The sequence below is a fragment of the Pyrus communis genome, chromosome 5 (assembly GCF_963583255.1).
Source record: "Pyrus communis chromosome 5, drPyrComm1.1, whole genome shotgun sequence".
In the NCBI taxonomy this organism is placed as follows: Eukaryota; Viridiplantae; Streptophyta; class Magnoliopsida; order Rosales; family Rosaceae; genus Pyrus; species Pyrus communis.
In genome coordinates, this window is record NC_084807.1 from 1,878,879 (window position 1) to 1,901,382 (window position 22,504).

Below are 22,504 nucleotides of genomic sequence, written 5' to 3' on the forward strand. Positions count from 1 at the left end.
GGTGCTTTATTGTATTTAGCATAATGTACTAGACCATATATAGCGTTTTCAGTTAACTTGTTAGCAAGGTATAACTCTGCACCAACAACTCGTCATTAGAAAGGGAGTCAAAGATGTTTTATGATACCTTCGTGGGACAACGAACATGGATCTCTTCTACTCCGAGAAATCCACAAATGACCAGAGCCTTGTTGGATACGAATATGCTAGTTTTCTCTTTGATCCGCATAAAACCCGCTCACAAGCTAAATATGTGTTCAAGTATGGAAATACAACAATTTCATGGCGCTCAACGAAGCAAACTTTAGTTGCTACAACTTTCAATCACTCGGAAATACTTGCTCAACATGAAGCCAGTCATGAATGTTCTTGGTTAAGATCAATGATCCACCACATCCAGAAGTCATGTGATCTACCTTCAAAGATAGACACTTCAATTGTCCTTCATAAAGATAATGCAGCCCGTGTTGCCCAAATAAAGGAAGGATTCATCAAGGGCGATAAGATTAAACACATATCTCCAAAGTTTTCTTAGCGCATATGAGCTTCAGAAGGCTAAAGTTATTAAAGTTAGACAAATCCGCTCCAATGAAAATCTGGTAAACCTATTCACCAAATCTCTACCAAAGTGCACATTTCAGAAGCTAGTGCATGATATCAGATTACGTCAGCTTACCAATCAGATAAATTTGAAGAATGCGAAATTAGGGGGGATACATATCGGGGGGAGCATTCATGATACATGTATGTTGTACTCTTTTTCCTTCGGCTAGGATTTTTCCCACTAGGTTTTTCCTATCAAGGTTTTATTGAGGCAACAAAAGCATACTTAACACTATATCAACAATCCAAGCAAAGTTGTACTCGTTTTCCTTCGCTACGGTTTTTTCCCACCGGGTTTTTCCGAGCAAGGTTTTAATGAGGCAACTGATATTGATATGTGGGCATCCAAGGGGGAGTGTTGTAAAAGTTGTGGGAGTGAATGCCCACATGTTTTTAGCCAAAGGTGAAGAACACTTTAGAATGGTGACCATGTTGTTGTTGTGTGAGGTTTTTCAAAGAGCACTCATTTCACATTTGTAAGTTTTCACGGGTGTGGCTTTATTTAAAAAACACTCTGTGTGTGATCACAACACACAGAAAAGAAAATAAGTGAAAGCAATAATATTAGTATCCCTCTCTTCCTTTCTTTACTTGCAATCCTTTTGTGTTAGAGTTACGAAACTAAACAATATGATAAATTGCACCCGCTTCGCTCATGTCCCTAGTAAAGGTTATCTCTCTAACTTTTGCCTATTTATAACAATATGACATTTCAAAAATTTTCCCTATTATAAATCCAAGAAATCAACAATAGAAACTGCCACTACGTGGATTCTTTTAGTTTTAAGAATTTTTAATTAATCTATTTTGATTCAAAATGTTGTCATTCTACTATTTTATCCCAATTAGTTAAAATTTTCTTTTAACATTCTAACTAGTGAAGGGTATTATAGATATATTGAAAGTTACATGCAAGTGTATTGCCATGGTAGTTAGGGTGCTCATTTATATATAGAGAAGGAGCATGGTGGTTTCCTACAAGTGGTGGATATTGCTTTGGTAGTTAGGACATGTCTACTCATCTCATTCCGGCTTAGGTTCAATGATCTCCCCCAACTCTCCCCCGATCCTTCTCTCTTTGATTAGTGTAGAATATCACTTAAAACCCAAACAAATGGAGGCTTTTTTTTTTTTTTAAGAAAACCTCGACGGTACGAGGGGGATTTTATTGATATCAAAAAAAGAGTGCATTGGTCAGGAGGGACATAACCCTTTATAATACAAAGAAAAATGATAAAGAAAAATTACAAGAAAAGAAGGGGGACATAAACCATACTCCTTTAGAAACAAAAACAACAAAGATATAAGGAAAATAGGGGGACATGAAACCTAACCCCTCTAAAGCCGAACCTAAACGTCGAAATCTGCAAAACAAAACAAGCAACATCACAAAGTTAAGAAAAAAAAAATAAGAAAGTAAGACAAACCTGTATGCCGAGATGCACATTAATTTGAGAAACAGAAGCCATGAAAACCAACATAGTCTTAACAAAGCAGCACGAACCGCTATCCAAGGGGAATCAAGCCATACCAAAATTGGAAAAGACAAGTCCATGTTAGCAAAATTGTCCACAACCACATTTCCTTCATGATATATGTGAGAGGCATAGAAAGCCATCTTCCAAATGCGGTCCAAACAAATAGACCATTGCATACAAAGAGGCCAAGGAGGATCAAAATTAGTTGATTGAAGAGCAGAAATAATACTAGAAGAGTCATTTTCCAGCTAAAGACAATGTCAACCCCACTGATAGGCAACTCTACACTAATAACAACTGGTAATAATTCCGCATAAAAAAGAGTTGCAATGACCATTCCCTTGGCAGATACCACAAGAAACTGACCATGACAATCCTGGAAAACTCTCCCACAAGCAGCAGGACCAAGATTTCCTTTAGACAAACCATCTATATTAAGTTTAATCCAAGGGAACCAAGGAGAAGACCAAAGAATAGGAAGAATAGTTGGCACCTTGCATGGGATAGGTTGAATCCCCATAGAAGAAATGATACGAGTGTCAAAACCCTGAGAGTAATCAAGAATAAACTTCCCATCATGAACGATCCCAAAATTGATATACATACAAAGACGATGAAAGATTGGACGACCCTAAAATTAAACTTATTTCGAGCTTTCCAAATAGCCGAAATAATAGAAAGACCCGCAAAAATCAAAGATTGTGCAACTGTTGGGAAAAGGGCTTACATATGTAGCCATCCCGAAAACAGCCATGGAATTTAAAAAGGTGAAAGAGGTACCAAATTGACATGCTAATCACCTCTAAAGCTACCTAGATATCCAGCACCTGAAGAAAAGATGGAGGATTCTAATGGCCTTAACCATAATTTCTTAACCTTAATTTTAAAATAACGTTGTTTAAACTTTAAACCATATATATATATACACATCATCATCATCACAGGAATTGAAATATGTAACATAAAATTCTATATATTTCATTCTCAGTCATTTGATACTTAAATTAAAACCCTAAAAATTCAGAAAATTATTAAATAGGATTCAAATTGTATTTCGTGACTATTGCACTATGCTGATCCAGGGAAATATATATAATAGAAAAAATTAGGCAGTGAGACTTGATCAGTTTGACTTTCCAGCTTGTAATTGCAAACAAATGATTTACAAACAACAGTACAAAGGAATAGGAATTTTTGAGAAAAAAAAAAAAAAGACGACTGACAGATGCTCCATTTTGTCTACTTATATTTAGCACAAGCCATGCAATAGTGCTGGCCGACTCGTATCTCATTAGCCTCCCACATCCACATATATGGTATATATCATGGAACATTCGTTGCAAAGGGTACCATATATCATGGCTTTATGTTGTAAAGTATGAACCGGCATAAAGAAATTTTCAAACATAAATTTATGGTAAGATAAAATGGCTTCACTAGTTAATGTCTTCACTAGCTATTTTGTCACATTTTCTTTTTGCCATGTTGTAGTTTCCACATGAGTAACATATGAAATTTAGATTTAATTATTTCAACAACAATTGTGGTTTGTTATGCCCCTTTCAAAGGTAGGTATGTCCTATTAACCTGAGGGATTAGGGCGTGCTTAATGTGACTTCAGCATGAGGTGATAAAGAATCTTTCACCTCCAATTGACTTTTTAAATCTCCATGCAACCATTTACTTTAATGCGCTGCTTAGTTACAAGCCCCCGCTACAAGGCTCGATGGTTTAGTTATGTACTCTTATTTGAGAGTTACATACTAGACCAAATAATTATTCTTTAGAGTTATGTACTCTTATTGCCACTTAGTACTACGGTCTAGTGATATTTCTCTTCACTTGTAAGTGAGAGGTCTTAGTTTCGATTCTTGCCAAAAACAAATTTGAACCACATTATTGTTAGCACATTATGAGGCTCACCCCCTTAGTATAGATAATATTGTTTGTTAAAAAAAAAAAAAAATGTAATTTGAGACTTGAGAGTTAAATGGGTTGTATGATTGAAATAGGAATATTATTCAGATGCTATAGTTTTTCCTAGATTTGTATAGGATATCTTTCTTGAATGAGAACATAAAAAGTGAAAGGCTTATATGTCCAGAAGTTTCTTAAGATATGGACACCCATATGTAGAGAACTTGATTTTTTACGTAATAGACAATTTTTTTTTTTGCTTTCATACTCGTGTCGTTATATTCATGTACTCATGTTGTGAAATTTAGATTAATTGCCTAAATTCTAATTAATAAAGTAGGGCAACTTATGTTGTGAAAAATCAAACCCTGCCCTTCCTAACTTCACGTGCTCTAGCCACTCAATGTAATTGATCCACATACTTAGCCTAGTTTAGCATTGTTCAAATACATTTTTAGCTTAGTTACTCACCGACTTGCTCGTTACATTGCCTTTTTGATGGGGATCTCTCATTTTGGATTACCGAGATAATCTCCCTGTTAGGATAGTTAATCCTTGATTCTTTACGTAATGTAGCTTGGGGGTTGATGTTATGTACGTATCAATTGATCATGAAACGTTTTCTCCAGAAGAAAATAATACATATCACTAATATTCTTCGAATATTGAATATTGAATAATTGATCATGATTTAGATATTCAAATTTTGATCAATTAAAATATGGTCAACAAACTGAATGGATATTGATTTTTCAATAGGATAAAACATGGTTCCTTACCTTTAATAATTCATTTCTAATTTAGGGTTTTCGTGGAGCCGATTTCATCATGCACCAAAAGGGTGTCTTACGGAAACTAGGGTTTTCACAGAGAGAGAGAGAGAGAGAGAGAGAGAGAGAGAGATGTGCCTCCTTATTAATTATTATTATTTATTTTTTTTGAACAAACTATTATCTACACTTACAGTGAGGTGGTGGGGGAGAATCAAACTTAAGATCTCTCACTTAACAGTGGGCTTGCCAAATAACCTTCACTAAATCAACCTATATACGTGTGTGTCTTTTTATTATTGTTCATTTCAATGTAATCGTAATAGTATCCAGCTATTGTATAAATTGACACATTGTTGAGTAATGATATCCGCATACTCCTTTCTTTTTTTCCTTATTCACATCTTTGTTTATTTATATTAATTGATTCTTTTTTATTGATTCAATCTAAAAATTAGATATAAACATCCATGTGCACATGAAGAAAAATAAGTGTGTAAAATCACTTACGTTCTAAATGAAATTATTCCATGTTATTTTGGAGACTGTTAAAATGAATTATATTGTATTTCTCGAAACACTTTTCATTGCATGAACATGATAAAATTTAAGTGAAATTGATTGCATAAATTTTTTCAAACAACAAACTCAAGCATAGACTGGCTAGGTGCAATGATGTGGTATACCACTACTACATGATTAGGTGGCTTAGAGTAGATTGCAATTTGATGTCACTTGATTAAATACACAAGGGGAAGTTCATACATGGGATTGGGTTAGGGTAAAAAAGAAATACTGAAGGAATTGGGGTATGATATTCTTCCAAGTACTCCCACCACCGCCACCACCAAAAGTTACATGTTCTCTCTACTTTTGGCTTTTCCAATAATTTGCTTGTCCCTTTGTCTTAATGTAAGAAGAAAGTACCAAGTGGATGGTGTATGCCTTTGGAAAGAATCCAAATACAAGTTTTGGATTTGGAGGCACTTGGGAGGCCTCCTCCTTGCAATCTCCCCACTATTAATTACCCACTAAGCAACAAGCAAGTGTGTTGTTTTGTTTTGTTAGGACATGTTTTGGAAGGGCATTGTGTTGGAGAATAGTCCCAAACTTTGGCCAGCTCTTATTTCCATCCATTTCACTTGGTGACAAATCTCAAGTGAGAGTGAGAGAGAAACAAAGTAATACACTAGACATTTTAGAGATAAAATCGAGAGGGAGCTAGAGAGAGGGGGAGAGGGGGAGGGCACTGTATTTCAGAAATTCCATATTCCTCTGAACGGGCCAAAGGACAAACAAAATAAATCAATGACGACGAAAGGAAGCCTCGTTTGTCGCCAGTGCAGCCATGGAACAGTACTTTAAAACAAGAGCTTTTTGCTATTTCACTCACTTTGCAACAAAACTTCACTTCACAAACACAAAACCCTTCTGAGTTTTCTTAAACTCCTCGCCTTTGATGGATTAGCTAGGAGGAGGCTCCAGCCAACCACTACCATTTCATAAACTTTTCTGGACCCAGTGAGGAATTTCCATCTCGTTTGAACTTGGTCGGTTATTTATTGGAGGAACTAACTAGTTACTTTTTCTGGTAATTCCCTTGCTCTGCGTAGTTTATATTTATTACAGATGTAGTTGTTCATTTGTTGTGAATTGTTTTTTATTTTATGCTTTTCTGTGTGGCATATTTGATTTTGTTTAGGGCTTTTTGGTTGATTTGTTGATGAAAAAAAGTAGACATTTAACTTGAAAAATTCCCAAAAACTTACATTGTTGAGTAGAGAAGGAAATATTTTAGCTCACTTGTAATGAGTTCTTTTAGTTTTGTTCACAATGGGATCATTTCCAAGAACAAAAATCAAATTCATATTTTCAATTTTTCATTATTTTGCTCCTGTTTCTCAGAAACCATCTGTTCAGTTGACCCGATTTGTATCAAATTTACCCGGATTCATGATTAATTTTAGTTGTGTGCTGTACGTAAACACCAAAGTAAGGTCTGTGAAATTACAGGTCTGGTACTTCTGACCTTGTGAAAGAGCTAGGTCACATGGTCAGGGCAGGTGAGTTCGAATCCTCGGCCCCATAGATTAAAATAGATTAGACTATTGTTTATATTATAGGTATGATACTTGGAAATTTCAGCTCGAATATAAGTGCTTCATTATTTGGAAAACGAATATGCGGAAGAGAAAATATTGAAGTCGAATTTTAATTAATTTTATTACTCAGCTGCTTTCCTTGTGGCCTAATTCTTTCTGTTTTAAAACAGTTCCGGCAATTAATCTTCTGCATCAGCTGATTGTTTTTATCGTTAAGTGAAAAAATGGCGCAAGACGATGGGTCACCAGTAACTTCATCACCCCTGCAGTTCTTTCCCTGGCTATCTCCTGGGATGGGATCTCCATACTCACCATGGCTCAGGGAGCTAAAATCTGAGGAGAGAGGTTTATGTCTGATCCAGCTTCTTTACGCATGTGCTAGCCATGTCACTTCTGGTAGTATTGAGAAAGCAAATTTTTGGCTTGACCAGATTTCTCAGCTCGCCTCTCCTGATGGCGATTCAATGCAGAGAATAGCTGCTTATTTCACCGAGGCACTTGCTAACCGGATGCTTAAAGGTTGGCCCGGTCTGCATAAAGCGCTTCATTCAACGAAAATATCATCAGTCTCAGAAGAAATTATTGTTCAAAGGCTGTTCTTTGATCTCTGTCCCTTCCTAAAGGTTGCGTATGTGGTCACAAATCAGGCCATAGTGGAAGCCATGGAAGGGGAGAAGATGGTTCATATTATCGATCTTCATTCATGTGAGCCCGCTCAGTGGATTAATTTGATTCAAACACTGAATGCGCGACCTGAAGGCCCTCCCCATTTGAGAATTACGGGCATTAATGAACAAAAAGAAGTATTAGACCAAATGTTCCTTCAGTTGACAGAAGAAGCCGGAAATCTGAACATCCCATTTCAGTTCAATGCTATAGTAAGCAAGTTAGAGAACCTTGACATCGAAAGTTTGCGTGTAAAGACTGGAGAGGCTCTTGCAATCTGCTCCGTTCTGCAGCTACATTCGTTCTTGGCAAGTGATGATGATCAAAGGAGGAAATCACCATTAGCATCTAAGAACCTGCAGAAAGTCTTGCATATGAATAAACTCACTTTGGGAGAATGGCTGGAGAAAGATCCAATCAGCGCATATAACCTGAGTCCCGACACTGCTTGGTCCCCGCTATCAGGTGCTTCACCAACGGGGAGTTTTTTAACTTCTCTTTGGGGCCTTGCGCCAAAACTAATGGTAATAACCGAGCAAGAGGCAAACCACAATGGCCATACATTGATGGACAGGATCATGGAAGCATTGCACTTTTATGGAGCACTTTTTGATTGCTTAGAGTCTACAGTATCAAGAGCACCAATGGAGCGACAAAAGGTTGAGAAGATGCTTTTCGGAGAGGAAATAAAAAACATCATAGCATGTGAAGGAACTGAGCGCAGGGAGAGGCATGAGAAGCTTGAGAAGTGGATTCTAAGACTTGAGTTGGCAGGGTTTGGCAAGGTGCCCTTGAGCTACAATGGAATGTTGCAGGCTAGGGGGTTCTTGCATGGCTATGACGGGTATAAGATTAAAGAAGAGAATGGATGTGTGTTTATTTGCTGGCATGACAGACCTCTTTTTACGATTTCAGGCTGGAGATCTAGGAGATAAGAATGATATGTTGGTCGACCATGCGGGGATTGAGTAAAAGTGTACCTTTTTCTTGTTTGTGTAAAGGATTTTAAGCATTTCTTCCTATCCAACTGCATAGTGTCTTTCTCAGAACGGTTTGGAGAATTTATTCTCTCTTTTTTCTGTCGTTGTTAATCTGTATACTTTTTAGATCTCTATCTATATTAAAACATGGTGTTGTGCCTCTGGCATATTTTCTTTAGGTTGAATCCTGTTCTGTAGATACTTCAATTTTAAACATATTTGGGGTTTTAAGTCAATCATATAGGTATTTTTAAGTAGTGAAATATCACACTCCTTGCTATTCAAGATACTCTAAATCAATTTAGTACTACGGTTTATTGATGTTCCTTTTCACCAGTAATTAAGATGTCATAGTTTTGAATCTCATAAATGTCGAGTTCATTACCAATTTATTCTCCACCCCTTAGAGTAAATATACTGTTTATTAAAAAATAAATAAATAAATTCTAAACCAACACAGCATGTATTCATGGAAAGCAACACAAACCATAAAAGAAAAAGCAACAAAACTATTTCTAGTAAATTTACTGACCATATCTCTCACCGAGATGATGTGATACAATATCGTTACTCTTTCAGTAGTGCAACACAGACACATTGTATTCAGCAACATGCCAACAGCATATCCAGTTTTCGTGCTCATCGAGAATGTCTTCATCAATGCATAGCCCCGTGCATATTGGAAAACTCCACTACCTCCAACGACAGGCATCTCTCGGATGGCTTCCATATAAGGATTCCTCCCTCGAATACTAACGATGCTACCATTGTACATACCGTCTAGGAAAGCAAAGTTCAAGACCATAGGTAATACCCAGGGTCATGTAGGGAAGCAAGAGCAGAAATGCCCTAAGCTCTCCCCACAAGCTTTGAACTAATCTTTGGCCCTTCTGTCAATGGATTGTCTACCATGAAAATTGTTCCGAAACCCCCAACTGACTTGTTTGGTGGTTCAACAATTTTCATGGCAGTTGGGTTCTTGCTGTTGTGGATGTCATGGAAATAGAACTGAAGGCGGGTAGTCTTCTCCATTCGTTTTGCAGATAGGGATAAAACAGAATGTCTGAGAATGCTCCATGTATGGTAGTGAAGGAATTTGATAAGATGATGGAGTAGCAGGCAAAAGTGGCAAAACAAGACATTTTGCGTTCAGTTTTCAATTGTATTGCAAGTGTTGCAGAGAGTTGTTTATAGGATGGTAATGGTATGGAAGTGAGGAATGATGTCTCTTCCTTAGTTAAGAGAGTGTGGATTCTTTGCATTGGTGAAGAAGTTATAACCCCGTGCTTGGTTTTCCATCAACAAGAGCGCTGCGTAATATTTATTTACAAATATATAATAGAAAAGGAACGGGTAAAGAATATAATTTTATGACATCTTCAACAGAAATTTTAAGTAAATCAGAACACTTATCACGTAGTGTATTTTTCCACGTGCTATTGCTGGGCTGTAATGAATTGCCTAACTTGAACTCCTTCGTTGGAGTAGAACAAGATAGAGCAGAGGGTGATGAGACTAGTGAAGTACAGAAATGAAGACATATTACTAGATCTCTACTCTCTACTCTCCACTTTCTCAGGGTGTTGATGAGTCAATATTATACTATATATTTTACCCTTATCTTAGTATTAATTTATTAGTTATTTTGGTAGAATTTTGATAATTTGTTATGTATTTTCAATGTAGGGCATTTGACTTCCTCTGGAGCAAAAAGTAACCAAACAGATAAATTTTGGAGTGATTATAATTGGAGGATGTTCGTGAGTCTTTCAAGATAGATTGTGTCAAAATTCCTGATTTTTCTACCAAACCGTTTGACCGTGGCAATGAAATAAAGACCCACGACGCAACTTTCCCAGATTGACGTTTCTAGACGTTTCGGGTATTTTGAAGGTCAATATAGTATATTTTGAGAAAGATTCCTTCTGAGGATTTGTTAGGAACGTCTCAAGCTTTAAAAAGAGATATTTTGAAACCAAATCGGAGTTTATTTGGTTGGTCAAAAGATGGATTTTCTCTGCAGTCCGAATTTCAGTTTAAATAGGAAGCCTTTTACTTCCTAATTATCTTATTCTATTATATTTCCTAGTTTTTAGAAGACCTTTTCTAATAAGGATTTTATTTCGTAGTAGTATAAATAAAGCTATTTAGCCATTAGAGATAAAAGAGAAGAACGCTTATACTTTGGAGAACGCACTACTTTGTATTTTCAAGGTGTTTTTTTATCTATATTCTTAATAATATTTTGTTTTATGATTGTTAATAACTAGTTTCGTTTGCTAGGGCGAGGCCACGAGCCTTAGAAAGAATATGTAGTCTCTTTTCAATTTACTTGTGATATTATGCATGTAAGTTTTGAATTATTAATCACCGGTTTAAATTATCTAATTGTCTTGATGATTAGTCGCCATTAGGATATTTAGAAAAATAATTTGATGCAATTTTGGCGGTGGGCTGTTCCTGAAACTGACTAAGGCTTTTTGTGGTTAATATGTGTAACTTCTTAGGATGGACGACAAGTCTTAAGGGTTATATGGTTTTTCATAAAGTTTTCACAAAACTTAATGAGTCTTGCATGTTCACATTCGATCTGGACATCACGGACAGGTTGCATGTTAGATATACATTGTTGGAGGTTCCAAGTAGGGCATATTTTAGGAAAACCTAACCTTCAAAATATGCATAGGTAATTCATAAGTAATTGGAAGAACTACGTATGATTGTTAAGGTGACGGCGGAACCCTAGTGCTCAAATTTATTTTCAAAACTATTTTCTTTTGTTTTCTTTACTTTGCCAATTTATTTAGTTATTTTTAATTAAATTAGTTTTTAATATTTTAAGTCATAAAATCAACCCTCTTCCAAACTTTGTTTTCAAATTATTAATTAAGATTTGGTATTTACATAAATTATTTAGTCAAACCCTATGGAGAACGACCGTACTCGAGCTGCTATACTACGATAACATTATACTCTTACAAGTATTTTTAAGTGTTTTTATTCCTACTTTTGCAGGTGATAAAATCCTTATTAAGAAATTAGAACCCACGACCACAAGGTTATCGTGAATTTCTTAATAGGGATTTTACCACCAATCCAAATAACCTGTTCTAAAAATTTTAAAAAATAAAAAATAAAAAATAAAAGTAATTTGGACCCGTGGACTTGGCCCGAATCGGCCCGTTTAAAACGGGCTTGGTTAGGTCCGGTTTCAAATCTCAAAATTCATATACCCAGCTCGGCCCGGCCCACTGCATTTTAAAACGGGTCGAGTCCGGTTCCTACAAATTTGGGCCCAGCCTGGCACATGCCCACCCCTAGGTGTGAAAGTGCAAATTTTAAAAGTATAACTCATGAATTATTGCCTAAGCAACGATAAATAGAAAATACTCTGTTGTGGGATTAATCTTCACCATGTCCATTTGTTCTAACGTTTAAAATAATATATGGATATTAACTTAAAAAGAATGAACATTTTTATTTGACTCAAAAATTAAAAATCTAAAATTTCTTATTTCCCACCCCCAAACTTATATCACACATTGTCCTCAAGGTGTGGAAAATAGAAGAAAAGCAAAAATAAACTAAAACATCAAACAAAAATAAACAACCACCTTAATTGACTAGAAATAGAAAGACGAAAAATAAAACTAGAAAATAAAACAAAAGACAAAGCAGAACAAACTATAAAATGATACCAAACGAAAAATAAAATAAAGGGAATGGAAGTGTGGACACAACTGGGTTCGAACCTGGGATACGAGAGCATCAAAGAAAGCGCTGAAAAATAAAAACCCAAAAGTACTGCGGTGCTGGATTCGAACCCGTGACCTACTAGAACAACATGAGGTGCTGAGCCTTTTACAAACCACACGCGCAAGCCTTAACGTGACAAGAAACCTAGCAATTTACTATTTAAACTCAGTTATCAGCTCCCTTGTGTCTTATTTTTAAAAGAAAACTAATGAAAATGATTTGAAATTTTTGAGTTTTAACGATAAAGACAAAATAAAGGGTAAAATGAAGAGTACCAGTATTGACTTTTTAGTGTAAAAATATAATTTTTCGTTAAAATAAATAATACGAGAAGTTTTTCCTTAAAGTTCGTATTTTTAAATTAGAGCAGTTGTTCCTCTCCCTCTAGAATCTTCAAAACCCAAAAACACAAACCCAGTTGCAGCCTCCATTTCTCTCAAAATCAAAATTATATCTCGAAATTCCATCGTCAAACCCAACTAACACCAGAGCCATCATCTAACTCGAGTCCAATCTTCTTTCTCTATTCATTGCGCTGAAGGCAAAAATGGAGATCCACCCCCAAACTTTTGATCATGGTTGGTGTCGACCCACTTAGAGGTAAAAATGTATGATTCTCTAAATTCAATTTCAAGTCTAAGCTTAGATTAGGGAAAATTAGAAGATGAATGTCTGATGTATGTGTGCTCCCTGTGTAGGAGCTGCAGAATGCCGACCCAACATAGCAAACAACGATAAATGTCAGGAGTCATATCATAAAGAAAACTATATTACAACACCAAGGTAATCACTTACCAGACGATGACATCACTACTCGAGAACTAGGGTTCTTCTGCAACTCTACACTCCTGGAAACGACTCAATCAAATGGGGTTGAATATCTGATTGCTTGCGTATAAATATAGTGAGAGAGCAGTGACCCAACTTTATACCATAAGCGATGGACTTCAATAAGGACACTTCCCATTATGTGATCCTTAGCAAACTAACCATATCACCGCAAGTAAGTGGCCTTTTACCACAATGGTGGAAAAATATTGAACCCTTACATGATGACGTGGGTTCAAATCTCGTCAGTGGCTAATCAAACATCTTATCTAACAAAATCTATCATTTGACAAAACCATATCACTGCGAAACCCTAGTAAACATATCAACTAGATATAGTCCTAGTTCTATCGAGATTGCTTGAGGCTAACAAGTAACAACCCTTGTATACAACTCCGATAAGCCATACCACATTGTTAAACTTAATCTCCTTATCATTCCAAATTACCTTTACACGATAAACAAGTGTTTGATCAATCTCTATGGTAAACATATCAACTAGATATAGTCCTAGTTCAATCGAGATTGCTTGAGGCTAACAAGTAACAACCCTAGTATACAACTCCGATAAGCCATACCACATTGTTAAACTTAATCTCCTTATCATTCCAAATTATCTTTACACGATAAACAAGTGTTTGCTCAATCTCTATAGAACTTACAGGAGTCTGATTCTTGTTTTGGTTAACTTTTTAACTCTTAGTCGCTACGAGCCTACAACGAGGAAATAGATATTTCCTCGCCAACAATCCATCGACAGCGAGAAAACGTTTTCTCACAAAATATTTTAATTTCTCACTATAGTAAGGACAAGTTTAGTGATCAAAATCGGGTCTGTTTTTTAAAGGAATGGATAATATCCTTGCCAAAAGTGTTCTATAGACGACTTTGTTGTAGTGAGTCGAGATAGATTTAATTAATGAAAGCTCTTTCAGTAAAGAAAAGAGAAAATCTTAGAGCAAAACTGATTAATAGTTGCATGGTTGGCCTAGCTACGTTTAGTAAAAATAAATGTAAAATCACATACATGATCTTTCATCATTTCAAGGAAACTTCTAAAGTTATAATATATATAGAATCTAGCTCGAGCTGTTGAGAGAAAATATGAGTTGTTGACGAGCTTTATGAGTTGATAATATCAATGTTCAAGTTTTGAAAACATGGTTGAATATTTAAACACTTTTCATATTTTTTCCAGTTGAAGATTAGTGAAAGGATGGAAAACTGTTATTACATTTGCACCCATTTTGAAGCTCTCGAGGTTTCTTCAATGGAGAGAGAGAGAGAGAGAGAGAGAGAGAGAACAGTGAACAAGAGAAAAGTTAGGCGTGGTGCATCAGTTTGTGAAAAAAAAAAAAAAAAAAAAACGTTTTAAAAAATAGCTTTTCATTTTGAGAAAAAAATGTTTTTATGGTTAATCCACGTGACACTATATGATTCAATAGTTTATACATTTATATGTCACATCAGCACACTAACATAAAATTTGATTGAAATTAAAAGGAATTATCAAATTGATTTGCGAGATTCTTGCTCTTTCAGGCTTTTATCCCTCTCTCCTTTCTCTTGGTTGAGGTCCTCTCTGGTTGCTCTGGGATCTCATCAAGCGTCAGTTACCACGAGCTTGGGTTCGAATCGGTCTCATCGTGTAGTTAAATCGAACATGCAATTGCCCACATTTTGATAGCTTTTTTTTTTTTTTTTTTTTTTTTTTTTTGGTAATTACCTAATTTATGAATGAAGTACTTAAAGTGTTAGAAACGAAATTTGGTAGTGACTCTGATTTAATTTCTGGTTAAAAGATTGATTGCCTTAAATTGCACACCATTCTAAAATCCATCATAAGATACTAGTATATTTCAAAGGGATTATTCTTAGTTATAAGATTAACGTAGCCATTCCCTGATTAAGTACAATAGATGTCTCTATAAAGGATTAATAAAAATAAAAAAAGTATAAAAAAGTAAAAAGAAAAACGGGTTTTTCTCAACAAATGGCTAGCCTAAGACAAAGTTCAGGATTCTGACACATAAACATTGTACTCAACAATGGCATCTCCCGTATTAGCATCAAACCAAACCGTATGGGCTAAGGCATAACCTCGAGCAAACCTAAACTGCCCAGTGCCTCCAACAACTGGCATCTCTCTCACATCATTCAGGACCGGATTCCTCCCGAGAATGCTAATGCTACTCCCCTTGTACTTGCCTTCCACGAAAACAAAATTCATGACCATAAGGAGTGCAAATTCATCTGCTTGTTGTGAAGCAACTGAGTAAAACCCTTGTGCTCTTCCGATGAGCTTGGAGGCACGGTCTTGCTCTTCAGTCAGTGCATTATCGATCATCATAGTGCTGCCAAAGCCTGCAGCGGTACCATTTGGTGGCCCAATAATTCTAACAGAGGTTGGGTTTTTGCCACCAAGGATGTCATGGAAGAAAAAGTGGAGGTGGCTTAAGTTTTCTGTTTTCCCGTCGGATCTGACGAATTGCCTGATTAGAACTCCATCAATGGAAGAGAGAAAGGTTGAGCAGAGGATGAAGATAGAGTAGTAGAGAAATGAAGACATATTAGTCTCTCTAGCTAGCTAGTATGTCACTCTGTGTGTGTGTGTGTGAGAGAGAGAGATTAGACTTGTAGTAAGATATGTGGTATGTGGTCACTACAAAAGAGGAGGAAGAGGACAAGTTTTAGAAGTTGTTAATATGTCCAAAGTGTGAGATTGAGAATATATATATCTCGTTTACAAAAATTTTATCGTGCTCCGGAGTATCTTATATTCCGAGTTTTTTAATTGTTAGATATTATCTATTGTGTGTTTTAGCTACAAAACGGTTAAAATTCTTGAGTAACCAATACTCCAGAGTATCATATATAAAAAATCCCATCATGCTTAATTATATAATTAATGGTTGGTCTGGTTGATGCATTTTCAAGCAACCACTGCTTTTTGTTGGGTCTACGAGAGTGTTTGGTTTTTAATTGCTTAACACAACATGGAGAGCTTGAATCCTTTTTAAGCAAAGAAAGATTGGAATCCATTGATGGCTAACCAAATGTCAAAGATTACTTGTAACTTTGAAATTTTGTTTTTAGGAATCGAAAGACATGAGTTTGGTGTTCGGTTATAATAAGGTTATGTGAGACTTAAGTTATGCCATGTACATGATGATGACCCCGAAAACAATGATAACAACAATTGATTTTTTGTTTGGGCCTGCTTTTACGCTTGAGCTTAATATCAAATATCTATTGCATTAAGTAATTAGCTTGAGATTGAGCACAAAAGATAACATGAGCCCTAGACTTATATTGAGTTCTGAAAGGAATGAATAATATGCAAGTCAAATTATGCACTTTGATATTTTATTACTCAAATTGAGCGCAAAATGTAACATGAGCCCTAGACTAAAATACTCTGATATTTTATTACTTAAATTATGCATTATGTTATCAATTTTTATATTTTATTATTCGTTTTGGATATATTTTAGTCATTGTTTTTATATAAAGCATACAATTTTATATTAAAAAGGATAAGCATAGTAGTACATGTACCAAAAATTTCGAGAATATTCAAAACATATAAATTATATAAATTTTTGAAATATGTTTCGAGAATTTTGAGATTACTCTAATTCCAAAATTTTATAACAAAAATTAAAAGGAATTATTATTATCACTCCAAAAATCTCATTTTACACTCCAAACTTTCTATATTAGGAAAGAAAAATACACTTTGTAAGGAGTATAGAATGAGATTTTTGGAGTGCCAATAACGCTTCCCAAATTAAAAACGTTGTTTTCAATTGAATGAGCCCGAAAATCACCCCTACCCGAAACAAAATAATAGTACATAAGATTCTATCTTTTTTTTTAATGGGCTACTCATTAATAAACCCTCGACTAGTCAAAAACCCTAGGTAGTGGAGGAACACTACTATAACATGGTGAGGTGGAAGAGAGGGCAGTCGGAGTCGCAGTCGCAGAATTTATCCACTAGGATGGTGAAACGGAAGTTGGAAGACGAATCGACAACAACCGAAGAGAAAACAGAAGATGATGACACGGATAATGCCATTATACCGTCCCCGCCGATTGTTGAGGTCCGGGCAACTTTTATTGTAGAAAATGCTTCTCTGAGGAAAGGCATCGTTCGAAAGGTACAGGAGAAACTCTTCAAGCAAATATTTCTTTAATATTCCAGTAAAAAATTAAATTTGAAACTTTTTAATTAATTTTTTTTTTAGAATTATATTTCCTCAATTTCATTTTTATTCCTCAGAGGTGAAAGATTCTAGATTCAGAGGAAGACGCTGACTTCCTCAAACAAAAGAAAGATGTGAATGATTATAGGACTGGAGTTGTCTACCAGATTTGCTCTTGAGCTATAAATTAGACGTTACATTGATACATTTTTATGTCATTTGAACTCCAACTCAATGTCATAACTTTTTTATAGTATAGCGATAGTGTTATATATAGACAGTAGAGAGTTGGTGGAGATTGAACCCACACTAGGGTTTATAGGCATGATGTTGCTTTTCACCACTATGGTAAAATGTCATCTACAGCTCAAAGTCATAACTTTTGATAAACTATAACTTGCTTGATTAGACTTGGGAGTTATATTCTTTGGTTAATGAAAATCCTTATTTATAGTTGGTTAGGTTTCTATTTGAAACTCAAACTAATGGAGTTATATTATTAGGTCAATGAAAATACTTATAAATAAATGAAAAAAGTAATTGATAACTATAAGGTGTTGATATCATTGTTGAAAAATATCAGTGACAACTTAGTGAGTTACTGATACAAATTCCGCCGACGATTTGTACCAGAGAATTTCTGGATGCATAGAAGAACCCTAGCTTTGCAAATTTAGGGTCTAAGTACATCCATCCATTTGTTTATATGAGAGGAAAATTTAATTCCAAACCTTCATTTTTCTGAAGTAACTTTTGGATTTTATTAACATATCAAGACAGTAAAGTCCAATTAAACAATTTATACTGTATCATTCTATCATTCTATCCTTACAGACCTTTAAATTATAATATCATCAACCATAAGTTCATTCATTGGAATTGAGATTAGCATAGGCTTACTGTATGCCACTAAGGTTTTAGCATTGGATCATGCATGTCTTACTAATACGTAGTCTCTGTTTTCTTTTTCTTTTACTGTGTTTAATTTATAATTCATGATTTTAAGGGTTTTACCCGTCCAGGCTCTTCGTTCGATTTTTGATAGCAAACTTAATAAAGCTGGTATGGTACGAGCTGTGTATGTAAAAACAGATAATGGAGTGTTATTTGAGATTAAACCCCATGTCCGTTTACCAAGAACGTGTAGGCGCTTTTGTGGAGTCATGCGTAAGTTAGCTTCTACTCCTAGTCGTTTTATATTCACCTTGCATCATTCTGCCTCTTCAAAATGTCATGGAACTTACGAATTGCTTTGTATTTTGACTTCTGCAATTTCTAAAGTGGAGTTACTAGATAAAAAATGCATACGGACCAAAGATACAAATGAAATTCTTATGCGCGTCATTGCGGAACCTGTAAACCCGACATTTACGAGTCAACTCTAGTGTAGTAGGTGAGCATTGCCTACCTTTATTTAGCATTCTGAGCTTACTGATGACTATGTTAATTCTGCCAGTGATGAATTGAATCTTGTTTTTGTGGTATGTTTGAGATTCTAAATTCCAGTTCATAGGTCTCTAATTCATGCTCCGTTTTGTATGTGAAATTTGAAATCCCCGTAACGGCTTTTTATACATGTTCAGGTGGGTGCAGAAACCCATGGGAAGATCAATGAGTATACAGATGATTTTATATCAGGTAATTTGTACTTGAGTTATTTGATAGTATGGTTTTTATAGAAGCATGGAGGAAAAATACTCTTCTAAAATTCTAAATGTCGATTTGAATAGATATGTTAAAACACTAAGATGGTTTATGTGAACTTTAGAGCTTGCAAATGTGATTTTTGGTGGTCTAGTATGAATTCTTGAGTACAAAAGAACAGCGATCGAAGGATTTTTTGCAATGTAGGAAACCTGAATCTTATCAAAACTGGAGAGCAGATGGTTGACACAAGTAGATACTGTAATTTCTTAAGTGTTAAAGTGTATTAAACTTTGTTAAGTGTCATGGTCAGTTGTACACAAAACTGTTTCTCGTCTGGTTATGTTTTCTTCTTCCAGTTTACGTTTTGCTTTACTCTTCTATGTCATGCTGGTCTATATCTTGCCGGAATCTATTAATAATATCTTAATGTTGCATTTGCCATGAGACTTGAGAATGGTTCACATTCTGATATTCCAAAATTCATAGTTCTCACCATTGAAAATGGGAGTGCGGATCTCAAAACTCATTGATCCAGCCATATTAGACTCAGATATTCTATTTTTGCAGATTTAAGAAACGCGATTCTTCATCGATGAAGCTCCAGAAAAGCGATTCACTGAAGAACACAAAAATCACATATTCATGCCCAGATTAAAGCGATGAACCTGGTTCTGCGATGTGGGACACTTTTAACAGATACCGAGGCCTTTTGTGTTAAAACCTCACACCTGACGGATTGGGCAGGTGGGAAAGTTAGGGACAATATCGGTGTCGTTAGAGTGGGACGGGTCCGACGATCCAAAAATTCCAACATGGTATCAGAGCCCACGGTTGCGGGTCCGTGCAAGCCAACGAGCTTGTCACCCATAAGGAAACAAATCTAAACTCTTAATATAGAGACGACCGCTGAGTTCCATTGAAAATAAGTGGGCCCAACGTGAGCCGATCTCTGAGTTTCAATTACCGATGTGGATCTCCACGTGTGAACCACTAAATGAAGTTACACGTGAGGGGGAGTGTTAAAAGTGTCTCACGTCGGTGAGGTGAAGAAAACCAAAGAGGTTTAAATAGTATTACCCCACTCTAACTAATACCGAGGCCTTTTGTGGTAAAACCTCACACCTGACGGATTGGGCAGGTGGGAAAGTTGAGGACAGTATCAGTGTCGTTGGAGTGGGACGGGTCCAACGATCCAAAAATTCCAACACAGAACCCTGTAGCTCAGCACCTGCATGCCAACTCCATCAAAATAGGTAAGCCTCCAATAATGCATGGTTTTATTTTCATTTAAAAGCTTCCTTATACAGAAAACACGCCATCACTTCAGGACTTTTCGTCAGTTCGCAAAAGTCAGCTCAGCTACGAGAGTATGTAAATGCTATCAGCGATAAGGCCAACCTTGTTTTTGTGGTATGAGCATTATACTTTCCCCTCATATGTTCGCATCATACATTTACTATCTGATGGTTTGCTCATTTGTTCATTAACTAACCTAATGTTCAGGTTGGTGCCATGGCTCACGGGAAAATTGATAGCGAATATGTGGATGATTTCATATCAGGTTGATCTCTTATAAGTTATAACTTTCATTGTTTGGAATGTATTTGCTTCTACGGCGATTTAGCCCTATTTTACCATCTGGACAGCAGCTTATCACTACTGCCCATCATATTTCCAAGCAACCAAACTAATCAATAAGCCTGAAAAATGAAATCACGTTTAGTAGGTACCAACCTAAACAACCTAGGCTTAATACATGTCCATGACATTTGCAACCAAGGAATATTCACTACATACAGAAGTGATGCTTATGTTGGAATTTGAGTGTCAGTCACGCTGCCGTGCAACATTACTAATTCACGTGTCATAATATAAGTAGGCTATATAGATGTTCCATTAACAAATAGATTCCTCATGTTATAACTTAAATGGATTGGTGGCCACATGGTGGTGTGATAGTTACACTGAAAAGTATATCGACCCTATGACTCTCCCTTAGTAATATTCTTTGCTTTGAGTGAGAAGTTGTGGTACCAGATTCCATCCCTTAAATTTTTTTAATTGTTCTACAAGACTAAATAGTTTTATTTGAGTCTGATGTTTCCTTTCATTACCATCCTTATATTGTCTTTCTGATTTTATTTGCTGATAACAAGTCTGTATGTGTACTTGCAGTTTCTAGATATCCACTGAGCGCTGGGGTTTGCCTGAGAAGGATATGTATAGCATTGGAGAGAAAGTGGAATATTTTGTGAAGAAAATGTTAGGAAGATGTTTTTAGACTAAATTTTATAGACCACGATGAATTTAACCATCAGCTGCCATATCATGTGGTCTGAGATATGATTCAAGTAGATGGGGTATCATCAGTATATTTAGTTGGTCTATTTAACTATTGGAAAGGACATATCAAGTTCTAGTTGAAACCTTCATTCATTTTTTGAGCATTTAAAGTTGCATTGTATCGTATGTGCCTTAATTGGCGTACTCGGGCTACATCGTCAATTATTCCAAGTACCTATTTAAGTTTGACCAAAACAACCAAACAAGAAACCTTTTGATGAAACATACCCAACTGGGCACAAACATAAACGAATAATTCCTGCAAGTCTCATTTCTGTCCAACATTATTTTTACAAGTTATCATGTTGCGATACACTCGACCTTTCGAGCTTGTGAGCAAAAAAAAATTCTTACGGTCAAATTTGATGTAGGAGCACCAAGGAAGTAAACCAATATCTACCCCCATAGGAGAGGTTTTTGGGTAGGGAAGTCAACTTAAGGGATTGTGAAAGGGTATGTGATCAAAAAGTGGGTCAGTGTTAACCTGACAAATTAGGGTTAACTAGCCAAATTAGGGGGTAGAGTAGTGTTTTTTTTTTGTCTGAATCCACACGAATACATGGTTCAATTGCTGATGCTAAATCGTTACAAGTAGGGTTGAGCAATGAGCATTACATGGGTTGGTCAGGTTAGACTTCAACCTTTGGCTAACCCAATAGGCCCAAATTGGCATTATTGAAAACCTTTTCCACCCAAGAAAATTGACAAATCAACTCATCTAAACTATTCTAAAGTGAGTTAGGTTAGACATGTTCTAAAAGTTTGGATTATTTAGTTTCTTTCTTATTCCTAAGTGATTGTTGGAGAGGAAAATTTCGAATACTCCAATTATCTACCAACAAGTAATCTTGAACACGTTGAGAAGCCTTAGACACCATCTTCACTTGTCAACAATGAGAGCGGGGGGACCTGCAAGAAAACACTCTGACGCTCAAGTCAGTCATTGTTCAAAATAATTGCAAGGCATTGTAAAGCTATCAGATACTTCCCTTTTTTTCTCCCCTAGGCTGGTGGGATTATTGGCCTTTTATAAGCATTCAAGTCTTGGGCTCCAAGTCCCACTTTCCTTCTATTTCTTCATGTTCCATGGAGTGGGTATTATGTTACTTGATTGTAGCTCCATTCCTCATGTTTCGTGTGCTAGTGGCTTATTTAATGGAGGAGTCATTTTTGGCTCCCACATTGCCCCCTTTTTTCTCTGCAAAC

General features: G+C 35.9%; 2 protein-coding genes and 2 pseudogenes across 3 annotated transcripts; 2 read left to right on the plus strand and 2 right to left on the minus strand.

Annotated features, from left to right (window-relative positions):
* Positions 1 to 6,043: 6,043 nt before the first annotated feature.
* LOC137735661 (scarecrow-like protein 3) lies at positions 6,044 to 8,694 on the plus strand. 2 transcript variants are annotated; one of them, XM_068475108.1, is made up of 3 exons: positions 6,044 to 6,359; positions 6,782 to 6,831; positions 7,041 to 8,694. In XM_068475108.1, the coding sequence occupies exon 3, from the start codon at positions 7,095 to 7,097 to the stop codon at positions 8,469 to 8,471; it is 1,377 nt and encodes a 458-aa protein (XP_068331209.1). In that variant the 5' UTR covers positions 6,044 to 6,359; positions 6,782 to 6,831; positions 7,041 to 7,094; the 3' UTR covers positions 8,472 to 8,694. The 2 variants fall into 2 exon arrangements, with proteins under 2 accessions (XP_068331209.1, XP_068331208.1); XM_068475107.1 differs by lacking the exon at positions 6,782 to 6,831.
* Positions 8,695 to 9,091: 397 nt separating this feature from the next.
* On the minus strand, positions 9,092 to 9,658 carry LOC137733640 (dirigent protein 19-like; annotated as a pseudogene).
* Positions 9,659 to 15,006: 5,348 nt separating this feature from the next.
* Positions 15,007 to 15,722, minus strand: LOC137733168 (dirigent protein 22-like). Its single transcript, XM_068472328.1, has one exon. The coding sequence runs from the start codon at positions 15,667 to 15,669 to the stop codon at positions 15,115 to 15,117; it is 555 nt and encodes a 184-aa protein (XP_068328429.1). The 5' UTR covers positions 15,670 to 15,722; the 3' UTR covers positions 15,007 to 15,114.
* Positions 15,723 to 17,047: 1,325 nt separating this feature from the next.
* Positions 17,048 to 21,210, plus strand: LOC137733526 (uncharacterized; annotated as a pseudogene).
* Positions 21,211 to 22,504: the final 1,294 nt, after the last annotated feature.

Bases quoted from the DNA above. Each gene is read 5' to 3' on its own strand.
- LOC137733168 (XM_068472328.1), bottom strand. From the start codon at position 15,669: ATGTCTTCATTTCTCTACTACTCTATCTTCATCCTCTGCTCAACCTTT.
- LOC137735661 (XM_068475108.1), top strand. From the start codon at position 7,095: ATGGCGCAAGACGATGGGTCACCAGTAACTTCATCACCCCTGCAGTTC.